Source organism: Manacus vitellinus, unplaced genomic scaffold, assembly GCF_001715985.3.
Source record: "Manacus vitellinus isolate BGI_N305 unplaced genomic scaffold, ASM171598v3 scaffold_16_pilon, whole genome shotgun sequence".
Lineage (NCBI taxonomy): Eukaryota > Metazoa > Chordata > Aves > Passeriformes > Pipridae > Manacus > Manacus vitellinus.
In genome coordinates this window covers 10,198,110-10,216,746 of record NW_021939189.1, presented here as the reverse complement: position 1 = coordinate 10,216,746, position 18,637 = coordinate 10,198,110, and the positions used below count along the sequence as shown (strand labels likewise).

At 46.0% G+C, this 18,637-nt stretch overlaps 2 protein-coding genes, 1 long non-coding RNA gene and 1 other non-coding gene across 6 annotated transcripts in view; 3 read left to right on the top strand and 1 right to left on the bottom strand.

Moving 5' to 3' along the window:
* Positions 1-982: 982 nt before the first annotated feature.
* On the top strand, positions 983-4,163 carry LOC108639100. Its single transcript, XR_001920265.3, has 2 exons — positions 983-2,033; positions 3,012-4,163. It is a non-coding gene; the product is annotated as an uncharacterized LOC108639100 (long non-coding RNA).
* Positions 1,554-1,684, top strand: LOC112840998. Its single transcript, XR_003212654.1, has one exon.
* Positions 4,012-18,637, bottom strand: part of FSD2 (fibronectin type III and SPRY domain containing 2) — an 18,163-nt gene continuing 3,537 nt past the window's right edge. For all 3 annotated transcript variants that reach the window (XM_008925412.3, XM_018069703.2, XM_018069704.2), the window contains exons 4-13: positions 17,760-17,993; positions 16,474-16,496; positions 15,379-15,500; positions 14,224-14,379; positions 13,095-13,229; positions 12,190-12,343; positions 11,737-11,870; positions 9,755-9,887; positions 7,593-7,769; positions 4,012-5,429 (exon numbers count right to left, since the gene is read on the bottom strand). In XM_008925412.3, coding sequence (XP_008923660.2) covers positions 5,177-5,429; positions 7,593-7,769; positions 9,755-9,887; positions 11,737-11,870; positions 12,190-12,343; positions 13,095-13,229; positions 14,224-14,379; positions 15,379-15,500; positions 16,474-16,496; positions 17,760-17,993 — 1,521 coding nt within the window. In that variant the 3' untranslated portion in view covers positions 4,012-5,176. The remainder of the gene's footprint in view (positions 5,430-7,592; positions 7,770-9,754; positions 9,888-11,736; positions 11,871-12,189; positions 12,344-13,094; positions 13,230-14,223; positions 14,380-15,378; positions 15,501-16,473; positions 16,497-17,759; positions 17,994-18,637) is intronic.
* The window catches only part of WHAMM (WASP homolog associated with actin, golgi membranes and microtubules), a 25,009-nt gene continuing 20,525 nt past the window's right edge, over positions 14,154-18,637 (top strand). The window contains 3 exon segments of the mRNA XM_029958699.1: positions 14,154-14,397; positions 14,922-15,038; positions 15,631-15,823. Coding sequence (XP_029814559.1) covers positions 15,749-15,823 — 75 coding nt within the window. The 5' untranslated portion in view covers positions 14,154-14,397; positions 14,922-15,038; positions 15,631-15,748.

Here is an 18,637-nt window from a genome sequence, read left to right as displayed (position 1 = left end):
GAAGGAAACCGCTTGCCCATCAGCAGGGCTTCAACCTGCAGGATCGAGAACATGTTATGGGAAGGAATGGAGAGGTTCAATCTCGGCAGGTGCTGTGCAGGATGGTGGCATTTGGGACAGGGCTGGCTGGAAGCAACAAGTGAGTGCCCTCCTCGTCGCCGGAGGAGCCGCTCCACGGTGCAGCCGAGGAGCAGGTAGGGCCCAGGTGGGCGCCGAGCGTGGTGGGCTCGGCTCGGCCAGTCAGTTCTCGCCGGGCCGGGCGGCAGCAGGGCCGGCACAGAGCTCCCAACCCGGGTAAAACCCGAGGACTCCCGGCGCAGCCCGACAGAAGGATGAAAAGCAGCGCCCACCCGGTGTCAGAGCGCGATTGTCCCAGTGGGGACAGCGCCGGCCCGCCCGCGGGCCCGAGCCCCCGCCCGCCGGCGGGCGAGAGGGGCGGGGCGGCTCCTGCGCGGAAATGGCGCGGGCGCGAGCTCCTGGGGGGAGAGGGAAATTCCGGGCCCTTGCTCCGGCGCAGCGCGGCTCCTCTGCCTGCCCGCGGCGCGTTCGGGTGCTCGAGGGCGGCCGGCGGAGCTCGGGCACGGCCTCCTGCCCGCGCTCGCTCGCAGGGCACGGAAAGGCCCCGCGGCGCAGGGAGCGCGGGCCGCCACCGGGGAGCGGGGGCCCCGTCTCCGTGCAGCCCGAGCGGGTTCCCTCTGCGGTGGACGCCGCCGAGGCCCGGCCTGCCCGCTCTCGGCCTCCTGCCCGCGGCTGTCCCGTAACCCGTTGTGTCCCTTCACAGGACCGGCCGCCTTGATGTGCATCCCGCGTGGAAGGCCCCCGCCGGGCCGGGCCGGTGAAGGGCCGCCCCCGCCCACGGCGCTGTGCCCGGGGACGCAGGTAAGCGCTGCCGCCCGCCCGCCCGCCCGCACGTGCCAGGCAGTAGCTGGGCAGCGTGGGCCATCCTGCCCACGCTGCCCCTGGTTTTGGTTTTGTGATGTAGACCGAGACCCTGCTTTTGGCTGCCTCTGCCTTTCTGGGGCTGTTTAAGCCGCAGGTTTCCCTCTGCAGAAACCCACTTTTATTCAGAGCCAGCTGTGGGATGCGCACCCTTTTGGCAGAGCATGCAGCCCCTTGCAGCCATTTTACATGCAGTTCGGGTCTCAGTATTGCTTGTATCAAAGCAAGTAAAGCTTAAAAGTAAGCTGGCCTGGACAGCTGAGTCCCAGTGGCAACTGAGCACAGCAGCATAAACTCAATGAAGAGAAAATTCAACAAAAAGGCAGCATTGTGTGTTGGGCTGGCCCAGGACTGTGCAGTGGAGTCCAGGTGCTGAGCTGAACAGGAAGCAAGGCCTCACCTTTGCATGGTCCCTGGCAGATTTGCTGTGCACTGCTAGTGAGTAATGTCAGTTCCTGTCGGGAAACAGAGGTGGGCAGTTAAAAAGATTCAGCAGAGTTTGAGGACAGGAATAGGGAATTGCCCTCCTAGCTGAATGGTTAGGCTCTGCAGTCTCCTTTAGGAGGGTGCAGTCAACTCCTGAGACTTTCCCAGAGTTTTTTATGGGGATTCATCTGGAGGACTAAGAAAGTGGAGCCAGTGGCATTATATTGACTCCACTGATACTATCCTCCTAAATTAAATGGTGGAAGAACAAGGCCTGCCTGTGAGATAAAGTCAGGGCCTACTTCATCTACCTACAAAGTTTTAATAGCAGTGAGAGGGATCAAGTTAAAAGTCATGTGTTTCTGTAGAAAATGGTGGGGGTCTTTGGTTTGAATCAAAACGCACTAAACCATGTCTCAGGACTGTTGTGTTTTCTCTTGTATTTTTGCTTTTGAAGTTGTCTCGTGTTTTTGCTCATAGGCCCATGGGTCCCTTTGTTCCCGGCTCCAGCACTGGGTGAGGAGGGACACTGGACATGCCTAAGGATTATGGTAACCAGTTTGAAAACTCTGTCTTCAGCCTTAGATGGTTGGTGTTAACTCCAAGACCTGGTGCAGCCTTGTGAAAGGGCTTCACGTGATGCCCTCCAGTGGCAACAACATGTACAGGTATTTGAAATCACAGAGAATAGAAGGGAATTGGAAAAAGTGGTTCTTTTGGCCCACTCTGAAGGGGTTTGGGCAGCCCTGGCAAAGTCCCCAGTTAGCTACTGGGTGAGGCATGGTTGGGGGTATTCTGGCCTTTAGCAGTCTCTGCTGTTTCAAGCTCTGCAGGGATGCATGGATCACTTCTGCACATCAGGGCAGCCTGTGGGGTTCAGCTGGTCAATACCAGAGCTTTAGGCATGAGCTCGTGTCCTTCTTAGAGGATGAATTCTGCTCTCTGCCAGTAAATGCACATAGTAACAAGGACCAGGAAGAAAAATATTACGAAAATAACCACGAAAAATGCATCTTGCAGCATGTAACATCAGAGACAAGGGCAACTGATTTTTAACTGACTGTTGCCCTTCTGTATGATCTAGTTCAGCCAGAGTTCTGTAGACAGGCCAGAGATAACTGATTTCACCTCATCTGAGATACCTTTCAATGTGGAGAAATAGCTCTCGGATTGACAGCTCAACACAGCTCTCCCAAGTTGAGTGATGTAGCCAGGATTCCAGACACACTTGGTGTTAGCCTGCTCCAAGGCACCGTGCTGGACCTGTTAATGCCCTTTGGCTTCAGTAGGAAACTCGCCTTTCACTGTAAAATACAGCTTCCAGTTCTGTGCAGGGTTTGGCCCTCACTCACAGGCTTAGAGATGTCCTGCTCTTCTGATGGGCTTACACAGAGAGATGGGGTTGATGTGAATTTCCAACTTGGCTGTCGTGCTGGTCTGATCAACTGTAGTTGATTTATATAGAGGTTGTTCACAGCAAGAGCTGGTTTGAAAAAAATTCAAGTTGTCCAAGTTTCCTTTGCTGCATAAGTATTTAAGGGATTCCTGAGGAAGGAGAAACTTTTATTAAACAGAAACATGCAAATTCATTTCCCTTACTGTTTTTAACCTAGTAGCCAATTATTGCTTATTTGTTCGTTTTTCAGGTAGTTCTGTTGCTGCCTTAGCTGTCCTGTACCATGCCTGGTAGTAACCACTGGAGTCATTCTGCTGAGCAGGCTAGTCAGCCGTCAGGCCTGCGTTCTCCAACAGATTCATCGAGCTGGGAACATAATAGAACTGTTTGGTACTTGTAGAGTCCCACTGCAAGGGTGTCTTTGCACAGTCCTGCCAGGGGGTTGGGAAATCCTGGGGATTCCCAGTTCATTTCACCAGTTGAAAAGTATGTTGGATTGGGTTTTAGGTGAAAGACTAATCCTGGTGCCAGGATACAGCTATGGTTTAAACACTTGAGGTGAAAGCTGGTTGTGGGGAGCAGAATGGTGGGTTCACTGGCAGCCTTTGTGTCTTAAAGGCTTTATTGGGAGGTTCAAACATCCTCACACCTCTACTCGGATAGCTGTGTTTTACACTCTTTCAGATATCTACTTGAAAAGAAGAGTGGGGCTCTCAATTTCTGGCAGATACAGGTAAAACATGTTCCAGTGGGTGGAATTTGGACACAGAATCAAGGTGTACATTTTTAAGCAAAGAACAGTGCTTTCTCTCCACTTCATTCCCCAGCACAGGAGCTGCTTTCTCTGGTATAGCTGTGCCAGGATCACCGGGGTGCATGGCCACCTCCTGCCCTCTGCACTGGCAGTGGTTGCTGGCTGAGTTACCTGTTTGTGGTGAACACAGGTTCCTTTGCTCACTGCCAGACATAGCAACTGAAAGTCTCTGGCCCGCTTAGAGGGGGTCTCACAGGGTGACCCAAACAACCCTTTCTGCCCTGGAACTGGCTGAATTCTGGGTAGGCTAAGAAATGAGACTGAACTTGCATAGCTCAGCGTTGCTAAACCCATCTTTTGAGGCTTGCAAAATAAATAGAAATCCAAGAGCAGATGGTCCTAATCACTGCTGTAGTGAGGTATTCTGGTCCTGGTTTTATGGTTTCTGAATGCCTGAAGCTATTTGGGAAAGAACAGACAAGCTTTTGATACACAGTTCTATGTCAAATCTCTTAGTTTTGCCAGCGGCATTTATTTGTAGAGACCCTGTATATTGAAGAGGCCCCTGCCTGTTCCTGGCTATCCCCTAGAATGGAAACTTGAATCAGTGAATTTTGTAATGAACATGCAATAAATCTGTGGAAAAGCTTCTCTGTTAATGACTCTTGATTGAGCTCAGGTAGTTTTGACATACACGGATGAAGCTGTTTAGGGCTGTCTTGATCATCTGGTGTCTGGAAATGAAGCCTAAACAAGGACATCTCAACTGAGTGCTGGGCCAGAGTCCTTCCAGCCCCATGGATACCCAAAGCTTCAAGGGCACAGCACTGGGGTGAGAATTCTTCAGTGCTCAGGGGGGGAACAGATCTGTGAGGGTGGAGGGAGGTTACACCCAAGTGGAGATGAGCATAGCTAAAAAGAAACAGCTAAAAATGATGCTTTTGTTTTCTCTTTAAGGATAGTGGAGCACTGCAAAAAGCCTGCCTGTTTTTTTGTTTTTTCCCTGGATGAGTGAATGAGAAACATGGGCATTCTGTAAAAGTGTCTTATATTTGAGACTGTAGTGCATGCTTGGGTATTTCAGAAAGCCTCACTGGGTATGTAGGCGCTAACAGTTCACACACAGGGGAGGCGTATTTGATTATCTCGTGTCACAGACTTCATGTAGCAACAAGAAAACTTGATTGTGAGATCAGCTTCATGGTTGGAGTGTTTTCAGCTCTAGCAGCTGTACACTATTCATGCCTTTTGCTATTTTTGTTTTTCTTTGAATGTTTGGCTCTTCAGCAGCCTCAGGAGTAGAATTAATGATTGCTCTGGAACTGGGAAGTTCCCTGGGCATCAGATGGGTATTGGGGTCACCTAAGTGATCACCCAAATGATCCAGCTGCCACTGCTGCATGATGACAGTGTCAGCTCTGAGAAGGATGGTATCTGTTTCTAAGTGGAGAATTCTGAGATGCTGATGGATCTTGTGACCATAGTGGCTTTCTGCTAAGATCCTTCCTAAGAGGATGTAACTCGTAAGGGCTCAGGCCTGGCAGTTGATCTGGGTCAGGTTGCTTTGCTCTTCTTGGGAAACAGCTGGTTTACAGGAAGTGTGATGGAGCAGTTGATGCTGAAAGAGGGCAGATGTAGGTGTGGTAGTGGCAGAACACAGGTTATAGGAGGGCAGTCCATGGAGGCGTTGTAATTCCAGTACGTATCCGTAAGATACCAGGTGTTTCCAAAGCAAAGCAGGGGTGGACATAATGCTGGAAGCGTGAGTTGAATGTGTAAAGGTGCTGGGCAATATCTGCATTGAAAAATGACAGTCTGCAGTTCTCGTAGTCCAGCAGGATGCCAATCCTTGTAGGAGGAATAGTAATTCTGATGTCTGGCGTCATCCCGCTGTGCAGGAACTCGTACTTGTGCCTGTAGGCAAGAAACACAAAAGACCTGAGGGCACCCTGGCTGCTCTCAAAGGGAAGCACACAGATGTGTTCCAGGATATACTTCCCAATTCACAGTCCTGTCCCTCCTGCATGCCCAGTCCCATCCACGCTGCTGAGCAGTGGCTGTGTTTGCCAAGGGGAGGTGTCCCTGTGCTTCCACACAGCCGTATCCCACAGCTCTTGCACCTGCCTGTCTAAGCTTGTTTCAGATCCCAGTCTGGCTGTGAATGGACAAGGTCAGAGCACAAGATGGAACTTTCTGGGCTTTTTCCATGCCTCAGAGGACAGCATGGGTGTCCCATAAATCAAAGGGTGCACTCTTGCCCCTAGGTTTAGCTTGAATTTGTCCCTTTCTCCATGAAGGAGCTGTGCTCTTTTAGGCCAGTTGGGTTTGCCCCAGAAAGACCATTGATTGTTATCTCCTAAGACTTGCCCCTGGGAAGCTGTGGGCCCTGCCATGGAGGGGGTGGTGAGGTGACTCAATCTTGTCCTTCCAGGCACTTCCATGCTGCCCACTTGCTCCCTAAGGGCCTGTGGTGCTGAGCCTCTTCCCTGCCAGTGTTACAGAACTGGTCACGCCCACCTTCACAGCAGCAGCATGGTACTGTAGTCCCTGGGGCAGAGGCTGCCTGATGCACAGCATGGTCAAGCATCCTCCAGGCTGTTGGACATTGTTTGTCAAACCCCACTCTGTAAATTATGTTTTTGGCTGCTTTTTCCTACAGGACCTCCCTGCTCAGCCTGTGTTCATGGGGAAATTTCAGTCTTTATGTTCATTTACTACAGAGTGATTGTGATTCCTGTACTGTGGATTATTGGAGGCCAGGAAGGTGCTCTGCACATAAACAGCTTTGTCATGAGGGTAGCCCTCCCCATGTAGTCACTAAGTGATGCTGAGGTCCCCTAACAGTTACTCAAACAGCTAGTTTAACTCAAACAGTTACTCAAACTCTCTAGTGTGGCATGCTGCAAACAAAAAGATGTATGAGACGTGCCTTTCTGAGCAGAAATGAGATTTATTCAGCTGAATGAGTTATCTGGCATTTTCTAAGGGCCACCTCATTCACTACCCACCTCTTCCACCCACATTGCTCAAACCTGAGACAATTTCCCTGCAGAAGTGAGTACAAGCTGAGCAATGGCCCAGCTTCCTTTTCTCTCTGGAGTCCGTGCTTATTGCTCCAGAAGAATGACAACAAACCTCAAGTACCTCTTTGCTCAAAGTAGCAAGGAAATCCAATTAGCCTGCCTGCCGTGCATCATTAGCTGTGGTGGGTTTGGCATTCCTCATTAGAAGCAGCATTTCCTGCTGTTGTGGAAGGCAGATGCTGGCACTGCTGAGGACTGGCTGTGCAGCTGCTGCCCTGCTGGGCAGCCCAGAGCAGCGGGTGCTGGGGAGGAGTGAGGGCTCCAGCCAACTGAGTGCATCTAAAACCTCCCTGTACCGGCAGGCAGAGGACAGGCAGATTTGGGCCCTTGCTATTCCATCCTTGCCATTTGCTGAGTGCAGGGTGCTGTCCCATCTCCCTATTCAGGGGGACCCAGCAGCACCCTGGCACCTCTGGCTGAGCACTGAGCCATCCAGGCAGGCAGTAGGCAATGCTCAGGCATGCCTGCGGATGGGACTGTTTTCTTGCTCCTGGATGCTTCACAGGGTGCCCAGATCACTCATGAGAGTCAAAGGCAATGATGCTATTGTAATAGTGTCCAGCAGTGCAACTGAGGCATGAGGGGAGCTGGCATTTCTGCAGACAGGTATGACCTACTTCCATAGATAGAACAGAGATCAAAACCAGTTGGGTACAACTGGGTTTAGCCAGATACACAGTTTCTGGGTAACTTGGGTTACCTCTGTCTTCCCACTGGGGTTTTGGTAGCCTTTACAGCTAAATTCTGTAACTCCAGTTTTATTCAGATTTGTCCCTGAGACTGCCTGTTTCAATGTGAGAATGTCATTAAGCAGGAGGATTTACTTAAATGTTCCAGAATCCTTCCAAGACCAGTTCACAGTGCCACTGATCGAATGTCAGAGGCCCCTCGTTAAGTGTTTGGTCTGGGCTGATATGAAATCTCTCCTGTTCTGCCTGCAGGTGTACATGTGGGAGGTGTTCCTGTAGGAGACCTGCAGCCTCCACAGCCTTACCTTGATGGTGTGATGATATGCCTCATGCACCAGGATGAGTTGTTTGCCCCCAGGTGACCATGTCTTGGAGTGTTCTCAAAAGCCACGCCAGTTCTGTACTCTGTATCTTCCTCAACTTCCACCTCCCAGTAATGCTTTCCTGGAAATGGGATCAGACTGCCCAGGATTGCAATACACCTGTGGGAGACAGACAGGAATGTGTGCTTTGGCAGGGCCTCTCTAGTGCTCTTTATAATGTTTAGGTATGTTTAGGTATGTATATACCTGGACATTACAGATCAATAAATGAGAGCCACTTTTGCTGTCTCCTTGGCAGTGCAGTGTGGATTTTTGACTGCAGCAAATTCCCCATGCTGAGGAACTGACAAACAACCTGCAGGTTTCTTTGTGGCACTCGTCTTGTTTTTACCTGTGGGTTGCTTTGTATAAATGAGTGCCCTGAGCACTTTCAGAATAGCATCCTGTAATGACTGGGTCTTCTAGGAAAGCTATTACCTGCTAGAAAAGAGAGTGTTATGGTGAACCCCAGTATAGCAGGGGAAAAAGTCTACATATCTTGTATTTTCTTCCCAAACAGCCCAGGGCTTTAAATGTCACTCACCATTTAGGGACTGAGCACTGTAACAGCATGAAATTCCTGGGGCAGCTGGGGGGAGGAGACCTTCCTACACTGTATTTCAAGAGATCAGGAAGAATTGAATGAGGTAGGAGAACTTGGAATATGCTGGGTACCTGGGCCATGAAAACAGTGGACTGTGGCTCCTAGCATGTGTGATAGGAACCATGTAGAGGATAACTCTTTTAAAAGATGTGTAGGAAAGACAATGTACCACAGAGAGACCCTTCAGATTGATTTACTGGTACAGTCTTGGAGTCAAAGGAAATGGGTGCTTGGAAGATGCAAGTCTGCAAAAGCACAAGTTCTGAACCCAGGAAGTTGGGCAAAATAACCTGTGGTAAAAGCTTCCCAAACACCCTAACTTGTCTTAAGAGGACAATATGAATCCTCTAAGACTACACCTCAGCTTTTTCTCCGGAAAAGAACATGGTGTGTTAGCTGTTGTTGTCACAGGGGACAGCAAGTTTGAAACACACACAACCAATATGTTACTGTTGTAGGGTCTAAAGTTTTAAGTTACAAAGGCAAAGGATGTTGCTGGCAGACACAGCTCTCCTGCCTCTAGGTAATGCTGAAAAAGAGCTGCATTCAGCATTTAGAGGGCCTGGTGTGTAAGGATGGGTACATGCAGCACAATAGCATTGCTCTGCCACTGCAGCAGCAGTTGCTTAAAGCAAGTGTACAGTTCACTGCAAGTGCACATAGGTGTCTTGGGAATAGCTTAAAGGCTGCTGAAATCAGGACTTGTGGAGACTGTGCTGCTACAGCTTGAGAAGGAAAAGGAATGATGCAAAATGGATGGGTAAAAATCTGTGAACAAAAATGACCATAGTAATGAGAGCTGTATCTTAGCATGAAAGAGACTTCTGAAAGTTCACAGTGGTACCAAAACCTCAGCCTTAGAATGAGATAAGTGCCAGCTCTGGCTGTTTCTGTGAAACATAAAAGCACTCTGTGGAAGTGAGATGAAATCCCATTTAAGCTTATCATGATGACTTTAATGAAGAGAATGATTGTTTCCCCGACTCTTTTCTACTGAGCTCTCTAGTAACATTGCGTTTCCATGGAGGAACTAAGTTGTGGACTTCTATTATCCTGTGTCTGCAGATGCCTGTCCTAGTTATGTGCTGTTTCTGTGGTTTTGACTGGTAGCATGCATTTTGGCAAGCTTAGTCTCTCACTTCAATGACAAAGGGCCTAATTCTTTTTTGAAAGTAAAATCTGTCAGTCCAAATAGTATCAGTTATGTCTTTCAGCAAGAGTTAAGTTTTCAGATCCCTCTCCTTTCCTTAGCATTTTTTTGGGGGCACTTAAAAAATTTAGCTCAATGTGCCAAACATGTAAGCAGGTTTGTATGTAATTGTGGCTATTGCATCTGTAATCCTCTTTAAGAATTTGCATTAACTTCCAAGTGGTGCTTAAGTTCCAAAGAGCAGTTAGAGAGAGAGATTTCAGCTCACAAAATGAATAAGAGCTGCTGAAAGCCCCATTAGACATTTCCTGGCATCTGTTAAAAAACACAAAGTGAAGTGCTTCAGTATACCTTGTAAAGCTGTTATCATAGACGGGCAGATCACACTCTGGGTTTTCCAGTTCATCGCATGAAATTGTAAATCCGTCATCTAGGATTGCCAGTAAAGGATGGGCTGTGTCCTCATTAAGGTAGAAGCAGGTGCCTGCAAGAGAAAATGCCTGAAGATAACTCCAGAAACTTCTTATAGCATCAGGATTTACAGCAAGGGTGTGGTGAAATGTTTTTTTGGATCCCCAAAAAGATTTACCAGTGCTCCGGGAGGAATCTGTGGCTGACACTGAGAGGACAAGATTGTCTATTTGAAATTTTTCTAATAATTGGTGTTTTACATCTTAACAATGTTTAGTTTCAGCCTTACGAAAAGCAGGGGGCTTAACCTGGTTTTGAACCCTACCAGGGCTCAAAGCAGCAGGCATTGCACAGGAAGTGGCTATTCAGAGATGCGATGGACTGTCTGGTTTCAAGTGATTTTCCTCAGAGCTGAAGTGATCTGGTTTTAATCACTGAAAGGAGAAAGGGGGCTTAAAGGCCTCTCCGTGGCTTCACTCTTCCACATAAATGCAGGGCAGAGTTTGAAGATAAGGGATCCCTTGTCAGATCAGCCCTCAGAGAGGTAAGTCCAGCCCAGGGTAAAAGTGCCTCTGCCTTTCCTCCTGCGGAGACTTCCCAAAGCCGACCTGACACTGCGCTCGGATGAGCAGCCATGTCCATCACAGCTGCTGTTTGTGGTTGGTGCTTGTGTATCCACCTCAGAAAGGACCAAAGGTCATTCACAGTGTTGGAGGAGGGTTCTTGCAGTTGACAGATCAATTTGCATCAGCTGTTTGCATAATGTAGACTCAGAGAAGATAAATCTCCCCATGCTAATCCCAAATGAAATCATTATAATCAAACTGCAAGTTACTTCAATGCAAATACAATACAAACAATGGCAGGGCAATTACAGGCATGTGCTGCTGAAAACAAACACATGCTGTGCAAACAGAATGGGCAATTTCAAATATTGAGTTTGATTTAAGCAGTTGGAATGCACACAAATGATGGTAACATAATGACAGTCTTCCTCTCTAGGGATTTGAGGATGAGGATTTCTTTTCTGTGGTGTCACTGATGTGTAGCAGATAGGGGTTTTAGTGAAATGTAACCTTTCAGTTAATGGCTGTGTGGTCAGCTTGCTGAATAAATGCAATTTGCAAATCTCTCACAGAAGGTAAGAGCAAGGTGTGAATACATCTGAGTGATGTGGGAGGTTTGAGACAAACTAGTGAAGTTGCAGTGTCATTTCAGCATTGATGAAGGTGAAAACAGGTGTGTGCCTCTAAGTCATCAAAATGAGCTTTAATTAGATGTTTGGAAGGGGAAAGGGCTTCCAACTTCCCTTTGGGGTAGGTTAATCCTTGTGCAGTGTGGCACTGGGAGCAGCTGTTAATGCTGTGTCAGTTGCCAAAAGCAAAGCTTCCAGCTGAAAGCTGGACTGCCTTTTTCCTAATAAATATAAAAGAACCACCCCTTGGAGCTTCCCCAGCCAAGCTGGAGATGTTCTAATGAATACAGAGGAAGATTTTGCATACCCAAATGACTCTGGAAAGTGCTGTCTCAGCCATACTTTCCAACAGTAGCATCATTACAAGGAAATCTCTGAAGTAAAGTAAAATCACACTACAACTTTCCTCATTGGTGTGTCAGTACTTGGCAAGCTGGTGATATCTGGGGGCGTTGGATTGATACTGTCTTTTAAAATGTTTAAAAATTAGTAACTTTCAAGTATCAAATGTACTGGACAGAAATATTTTTTAAATTACAGAGCTAAAGCAATGCACTTACTGTTACAAAAAGTTGGTTTTTTTATTCCTCAAAGGTTACCAGGTGTGTCTAATTAGATGTAAGAGATTAAAACCTGATCCAGAGGCTATTGAAACCAGCAGGAATCTTTCTGTTGAGATAATAGATGCAACAATAAGCTGCTGGAGTTGTTCTGAGCTGTACAGTACCTGTGGTGTGTATCAGGACAGGTTCACTTCTTTCACTGGAGCCACCTAGGTTTTGGGCTCTAACACAGATGTGATACCTTTGTGTTGGTTGGAGGTGAATTAGGACTTCACAGTTAGGAATCCCAACAATAGATCTACAGAAAATAAATCCATGGAAAATTATAGGGTAGAAAACAAAGGTAGGCCTTTGAGATTATTTTTCTGAACAACAAAGAAGAAATTATATGATCAGGTTCTTTTGTAACCCATCAACACTCTACCTTGTACAGTAACAGGGCCAAGAGACCTGCAAGTCTGTGACAGGAGCAGGTGCTTCTGCTCTATTCCCATACCAATGCTCATTCCCATATAGTAATTTTTTATTAACATTTATACAATTAATTTTACTAAGAGGAATGTTTATACAGGTAAATTCACAAAAGGGTCACGGGACTCAAAGAAACAGTAACTCACTCAGTAATAGTATCATCGTTTTGTTCATCTGTCAGCTTGTACAGTTCAACCGTGTAGGAATCGACAGGGTTAATGTCTCCAGATTCCCAGCACACCAGTGCTGCATTTTCACAGCTTCGGATCTTTTTGCTCTTTATGATAGGTGGTGAAGGAGCTAAAAGGTAGGCAAAAGAACAATTCTAAGTTGTTGCTTGAAGATGTTTGCAACAAACATGCTTTGAAGACATAAAAAAATAGAATGAAGTTGTTTACTAATACTATATAGTTAAAGAAACCTGCTTCCCAATGGACAACAAACAGCAGGCAGGGCAATTAACAATAGCATTTAAATACTTAATTTGGACTATAAATGTCCCAAGAGAATTACACAGTGTAGTAACATAGAGAATAATTACACAACAGTTTTCTTTCTATCGTTAGTTTTATCTTTGTCATAAAAACGCATCTCTTCTCTGCTCTAAGATGTCAAACACATCTGGAACCAGTACTTGAAGGTCTTACTCTGGCTTGCTCGATCTGATGTCTGGATTTCACACAATGTGTTTGACTGAACTGCTGTTACAAAGGACAGCATAGTATGGGAATCTGCAAAATACCTATAGGCCAATAAAAGGAGAGCTGACATCCATCTGACAGAACTGGGAGACTTGAGCCTTATTGGCAGGTGCTCTACATCCTTGCATTTAAAGAAATTATTTTGTCTTTCTGATTCTCTTTCTTCAACTCTAAAGCAGGGACAACTGGCCTGATAGGCTGTCCAAGTGAAAGCAGGGAATTCTCATGCAATCAGTAGGCTTACATCAGAAGAAACAAAGTGCCCAAAAAGCATTACTGGCATAAAATTCAGAGATGACTGTGAATTTCACTAGGAAGGTCCCATAGTCGTATGAATAAAATATTTTTACCTGTCACATAAACTGCTCTTTCACTTGGTGGACTGATACCAGAGGCATTTAAAGCACTGACCCAAAATTCATACTGTGTATTCGGCAACAGATTAGTAATGGTGCAGTATGTTTCTTTGACTTTTAGGGTATGCTCTGAAACGAAAACAACGAAGCATTTACAGTGCTTTTTTACACAGTTACCCACTCTTCCCCCAAGCTGCCTCAAACAGTGGACTTGAGGCATGTTGTTTTGTGTGCTGAGTTCAAGAGAGGTCCTTGTGTTCCACACCCTTTGATTAGCTGTCAGGCAGTTTCAGCGTGCCTTCCTCTAAAGAGGCATAAATCAGATAACACATCAGCTTCTGAAGAAGCTACATCACTCAGAATCCAAAATCCAGAAAGAAAGATCACCCACCTGTCACTAATTTTTTTTTTCCCAAAAGACCCTGCATGTTCCTACTGCAGGGATACTGCTCAGCTCATCCTAGTGGAGGGACAAGAGCTACCCAGTTCTCATTCTTCATCTTAGAAAATTTGCATAGTTTATGCTTTTCTTTCTGAACTAACCAGCTTCCACCTCTACTGGCTTCCACTTTTGCAGGTTCTGCAAGAATCTTATTAGCAAAAGCAGCTTTGTCACAAGAGTGGGACATTTTAGGATGGTTCTGTGGTTCTTTTCTTTTTTTGTGCATGTGCATCATAGGGAGTTACAGCCTATTATTAGCACTGAGAGAAACTGTAAAATCACTAAGGGGATTTCAGTGGGTGTGCCGATAATGTGATGATTTGGTCTCTAAAAATACTGTGCTTTGCACTGGATGCAGCACATGTGTGCTTAATTCAGTGCCCACCCTCCAGGAAAGGAAATGCTACTGTTGAGACCCGACTCCATCCATTGTCCCCTTCCCATTTCTGCTATCCCTGCTTCTGCCCTCTCCTGTCTTTGCTGCTGTGATGGGTCCTGCTGCAGCCAGCAGCATGGCAGACCTGGCAGGGGAAGAGGGACAAAGCCAGAAGGAAATGTAGTGGCAGATATGACAGTTTTGGTGACAAAGAGAGGGCACAGAAAGTGCACTGGTTGCCACATTAAGTCCAGAAGTACTTTGGAACCAGCTGGTTTTGCCCCCTTGGGTCCAGGCCTCCTTACCTGCCTGCTCACCACTGTGCCTCTCATTGCTCACTGGTTTATAGCACAGTTGATATCCCTCCACAGTGTCATCTGAGAAGAGGCCCCAGCAAACTCTCAGTGAGGTGCCAGTTGCTGCATTTGGAGCCTGGGGATTGATCACAGGGGCACAAGGAGCTGCAGAGGGGAAAACAGGTAAGTTTTTGAATGTATAAGCCTGGTGTATTGTCCTTCTCCTCTCACAAAGGTGTTTGCACAAAGCCTTGGCACTGAATGGGGTCATATTCCTCCCACATGGAGAAAAGTCAGGAGCTGATTCCGTAAACAGTTACAGATAATAATCAGGTTACTGGTGTGTGAGAACTAGTCTTTCTCCACATTAAAATGAAAACAACAAAATAAATAAGCCTCAGCCTACCCCTTCTCTGTAAACTCGACCTCCCCTGCTCTGGGAGCTGGGATTCACCAGTGAGCAACATCTGCCAAGCCTGCACTACTGTGACCCCCCCGGGGGCTTGGAGCCTCTGGAGGGGATGGGGGAAGAGCTGTACAACAGGGGGTCAGCAGCACAAGCAAACAAGTAACAAATGCTGTTTTACTTTAAAGAAAACACAGTATTTGTGCATAAAAACTGCTCTTTCTGACCATTTGTGATGCCCCAGAAAAGATTTTAATTTTTTTAAATTAAAACTGTGTTTTGTTCTGTTTCCTGTTAATAGGAAAAAAATTTGCTGAATAGCAGAGGAACAAGGCACTGAAATCTGGTTATCAAGAGAAGCTGTGCAGGTTATTTAAAGCAGTCTGGTGTTCCTCTCTTTCTTTCAAGCAACTACAAGGTAAGACACATTATCACCAACTAAGCATGCCTGACACCTCAATAGAAGGGGGTAATCTTTGTCAGTCTTCTAGGAAATCATCCAGCAAAAGCAGGGAAGGCCAAACTTAGCAGTTCTGGTAATTTTATACTGAAAACAAATGAAAAAAATAATATCCAAAAATATCTGCCACTGTCTCTGTAAATAGATGCAAACAAAAAACAACCCTGGAATGAAAACTAGGGAGAAGGTAATCCTGCATTTGCTGTTCTCCTTTAAAAGAAGTAATAGATTTCTGTTTAATACATATCCTTAATTAAATGTAAATAGGTCTGAAATAATGATCAGATAGGAAGAGTACCTGGAATAGCATTAATGGAGTTCATGAGTTGTTCAACTTCAGAGAAATCTATGACCCGCTCTTCAAAGTCTGGCAGTGTTGAAAGCTCTAAATTCACTTCTTGCTTTAAGAATTCTTCCAGCCTGTAGTTGCAGGGAAAAAAAATATATTTCTAATTGGAAGTACCATAGTGTTTGAGATACCTATTTATAAGAGAAAAAGAACAGCACACTGCAAATTAACATGTATTTCACTAAAATTTTGTTTTCTTAGTTGTACAAAGCTCAGGCCCCCATGCCTGTTGCTTGGAGATATGTTGGATCAGTGCTCCAAGATGCCAAAGAGAGCTGGATGCTGATGGGACTGAGGGACCTCCTTTGTGTGCCCCCTCATGAGTGAGCTGGCTGCTGCATACTGCACTCCCACTGAGCAGGGGAGTGAGATTTCCCCAACCTCTCTGTGCAAGGTAATCTATTAGCTCCATAATTTTCATTATTTTGAATTTACAACACCTACTAATTCAGGACCTTGTGGCTCTAGGTGTCGTAAATTTGAAAAAAAGGGGTATCTTTTCTCTGTGTTTTCATTAACAATTATAGTCAATTAAAAGAGGTGGGTTTTTTGCAATTATTTTAGTGTTCCTTAAGACTTCTTCCAACTGCTCCAAAATCTTTCAGTATTTGTTTTGAGTTCCCACAGCTCGACTTTCTACCCTGCTATATTGATGCATAAATAAGCCTGTTACTAATCTATTTAGGGAGCTCAGTTTTAGTCCCATTTGTATCCAGAGCATTTCTTTCGAGATCTTTAGCAACCCTGTTTCTCAGTCAGTGAAATTAGTTCCTTATGACTAAGATGAAAACAGTGATTTAACAGAGGCTCTAACTCTCCTTTTGGGTTTCCTGAAATTGGATATGAACTACTTTTGACTGTTATACTTCTTAGAGCAACTTCTCCTGATGCAGTTTAAAACAGAAATACTAAATATTTCAATAGCTCTAGTGGCCTAGACAACATTTGTGTGCCTGAACAAAGTCCAGAACATGCAGGTATCTCTAATAGCCAGTCCATTTAACAGGAAAAAAGGTGACACAAAATCCCAGACTGTGATACTACCTGTCAACCATGGTTACTGCTGCCTGTAGAAAAAGAGAGAGAGAGAGTGTTAAAGATGGAAAAGTCCAGAGTCAGACTGTTGACCTGTCTTACATAAATTGCCCCAAATGCAGCCTTTGGAGTGACATGATTGGCTGCCACCCAGATCTGAGAACGAAGTCATGTCTAACTGTCCATTCAAAGGGACAGATCTGGGCTCAATTTACAGTAGAATAAAGTGCAATATCAGGCAGTGACCTCCCAGTTAGACTCTAGGCTGATTCCTTCCTAAGTTGTCTGAAGTGCAAACAGATTCTTCACCAACAAAACTCAAAAACAGCTGGGGAAACGAACTGAGTGAAATGATCTGCACCAGAGGGAATATGAGCAGTGCACGTAGCTGGAAGACAGATGTACAGTCCCTGGAGAAACCTAAGCAGCTGAGAGCTCGTGACCAACAGGTATTCACTTCTTGGTGAATAATGCTTCTTAGGGATGATGTAAAACTGTTTACAAGCTAAGGAGAAAATAAGGTTATTCCAGGGATTCAAAGGAATGGGAAAAGTCAGCTCATGCGAAGAACTCAGCAAGTTGAAGTGCCATAGCAAACTGATCCACTGGAGCAGACTGGAGGTGTTTAGGAGATTGGTTTGTTGTCCAGTTCATAAGTTACTGTGGCTGTGCTACAGGAATGCTCCCATCCACCTGAGTCACAAGACAGCTCAGGTTAGAGCAATCACTCATCAGCAGTGAAAATTCTCTTTTTTTTCCTCAATTATTTTTCTACCTGCCAAAGCAAAATAACTTCTTGACACCATCTGAAGAGAGGGATGCATCCATCGCTTTGCAGGAGCTCCTGATGTATTTAGTTTGGAGCCTCCTGTTCAGCTGAACTTTCCAAAAAAATGAGGAAGAAAAAGAAACGTTCTCCAAAGTGATTGCATCAGCCTGCCTGCTCTGAGCCCAGAATAGAGCAAGAGAGCTGAGCCTGCAAGAGGCAATGAACACTGTGCTTCCAGAGTTTCCTGAGATAAGCATTCTAGGGAGATGTCTTCCCTCTGAACCCCAGTGTGACTCACGAATCAATGAGCATCCAAATTACAAACTTCTGCTTCTGCATTTTACCCCAGTTGTGTTGCCCTACTAAGTTGATGCCACCATGGCAAGAACCTGGAGCACTGACAGCAGCATGGACTGAGCACCCCGAATGCTCTCCAGAATAAAGCCGCTTGGAACTTCCTGGCTGGGGACTACTTGCAAGCAGCAAAAAGCACTTAGAAGGGGCCTTAACAGTTAAAGCTCTTTACCTTCATAAATTCAGCTTTGTCATTTTCCAGGAAAAGTTCATGGGTTTTGTCTGTCAGTTCCTTGCAGGTGTCGAGAAGTTTCCCAGAACTGACCAGCTGCTCATATAGAGCTTCCAGCTTCTGCCTCTTCTCTTCCCCCAGTGCTTCCAGCTGTTCTTCGTACTTTTGAGCAAGCACTTGTACTGCGTCGTTGTAATGCACCTCAAAGTTCTGCTCCTGCCTTCCAAAATTTTCCTGCAAGGCATTTGGGGGTTTGTATCTTGGCATCAAGCCTGATCCATAGGTCATCCAGAGAAAACTCCAAGTCTGCTTAAAATTCTCCTTACCAGGGAGGCAACGTCACGATTTAATTCACAAAGCCAGGACACAATACCAGTACACAGAAGATGGAATTTGACTAATTTGCATTTTAGGGGAATGCATTCTGATCATTCACTCCACTGAGGTACAAAAGAATGTTGGATTTTGTTCCAGACATAAGAGCAACAGAGTTATAAAAAAAAGTAAGATGCAAGGCAACCTAAGCCCAGGGAGCACAACTAGGTTATATCCTAGCCGTAATCTCACAAGCGTTTCCACCAACAAGCACATCCTTCCATGAGAGAAACCATGGCAACCCAGTGGGATCCATGGATTTGTGCTGGGGGAGCTGAGCAGCTAATGCTGATATCCTCACTTGCTGCTGGAGAAAGCATTAGGAAGGAAGATTTAAGGAGCAGGCAAGGCTTTATTGCCAGCAGCCACCCACTGCTCGGGCACCAATGTCCTCCTGTGCCACATGGAGCAGAGAAAAGACCACAGGTGCCTTGAGTCATTGCTTCAGTTTGACTTGCTGCCAGCTGACCCCCTTCCCCTGGGGCCAAGCTGACAGCAGCCAA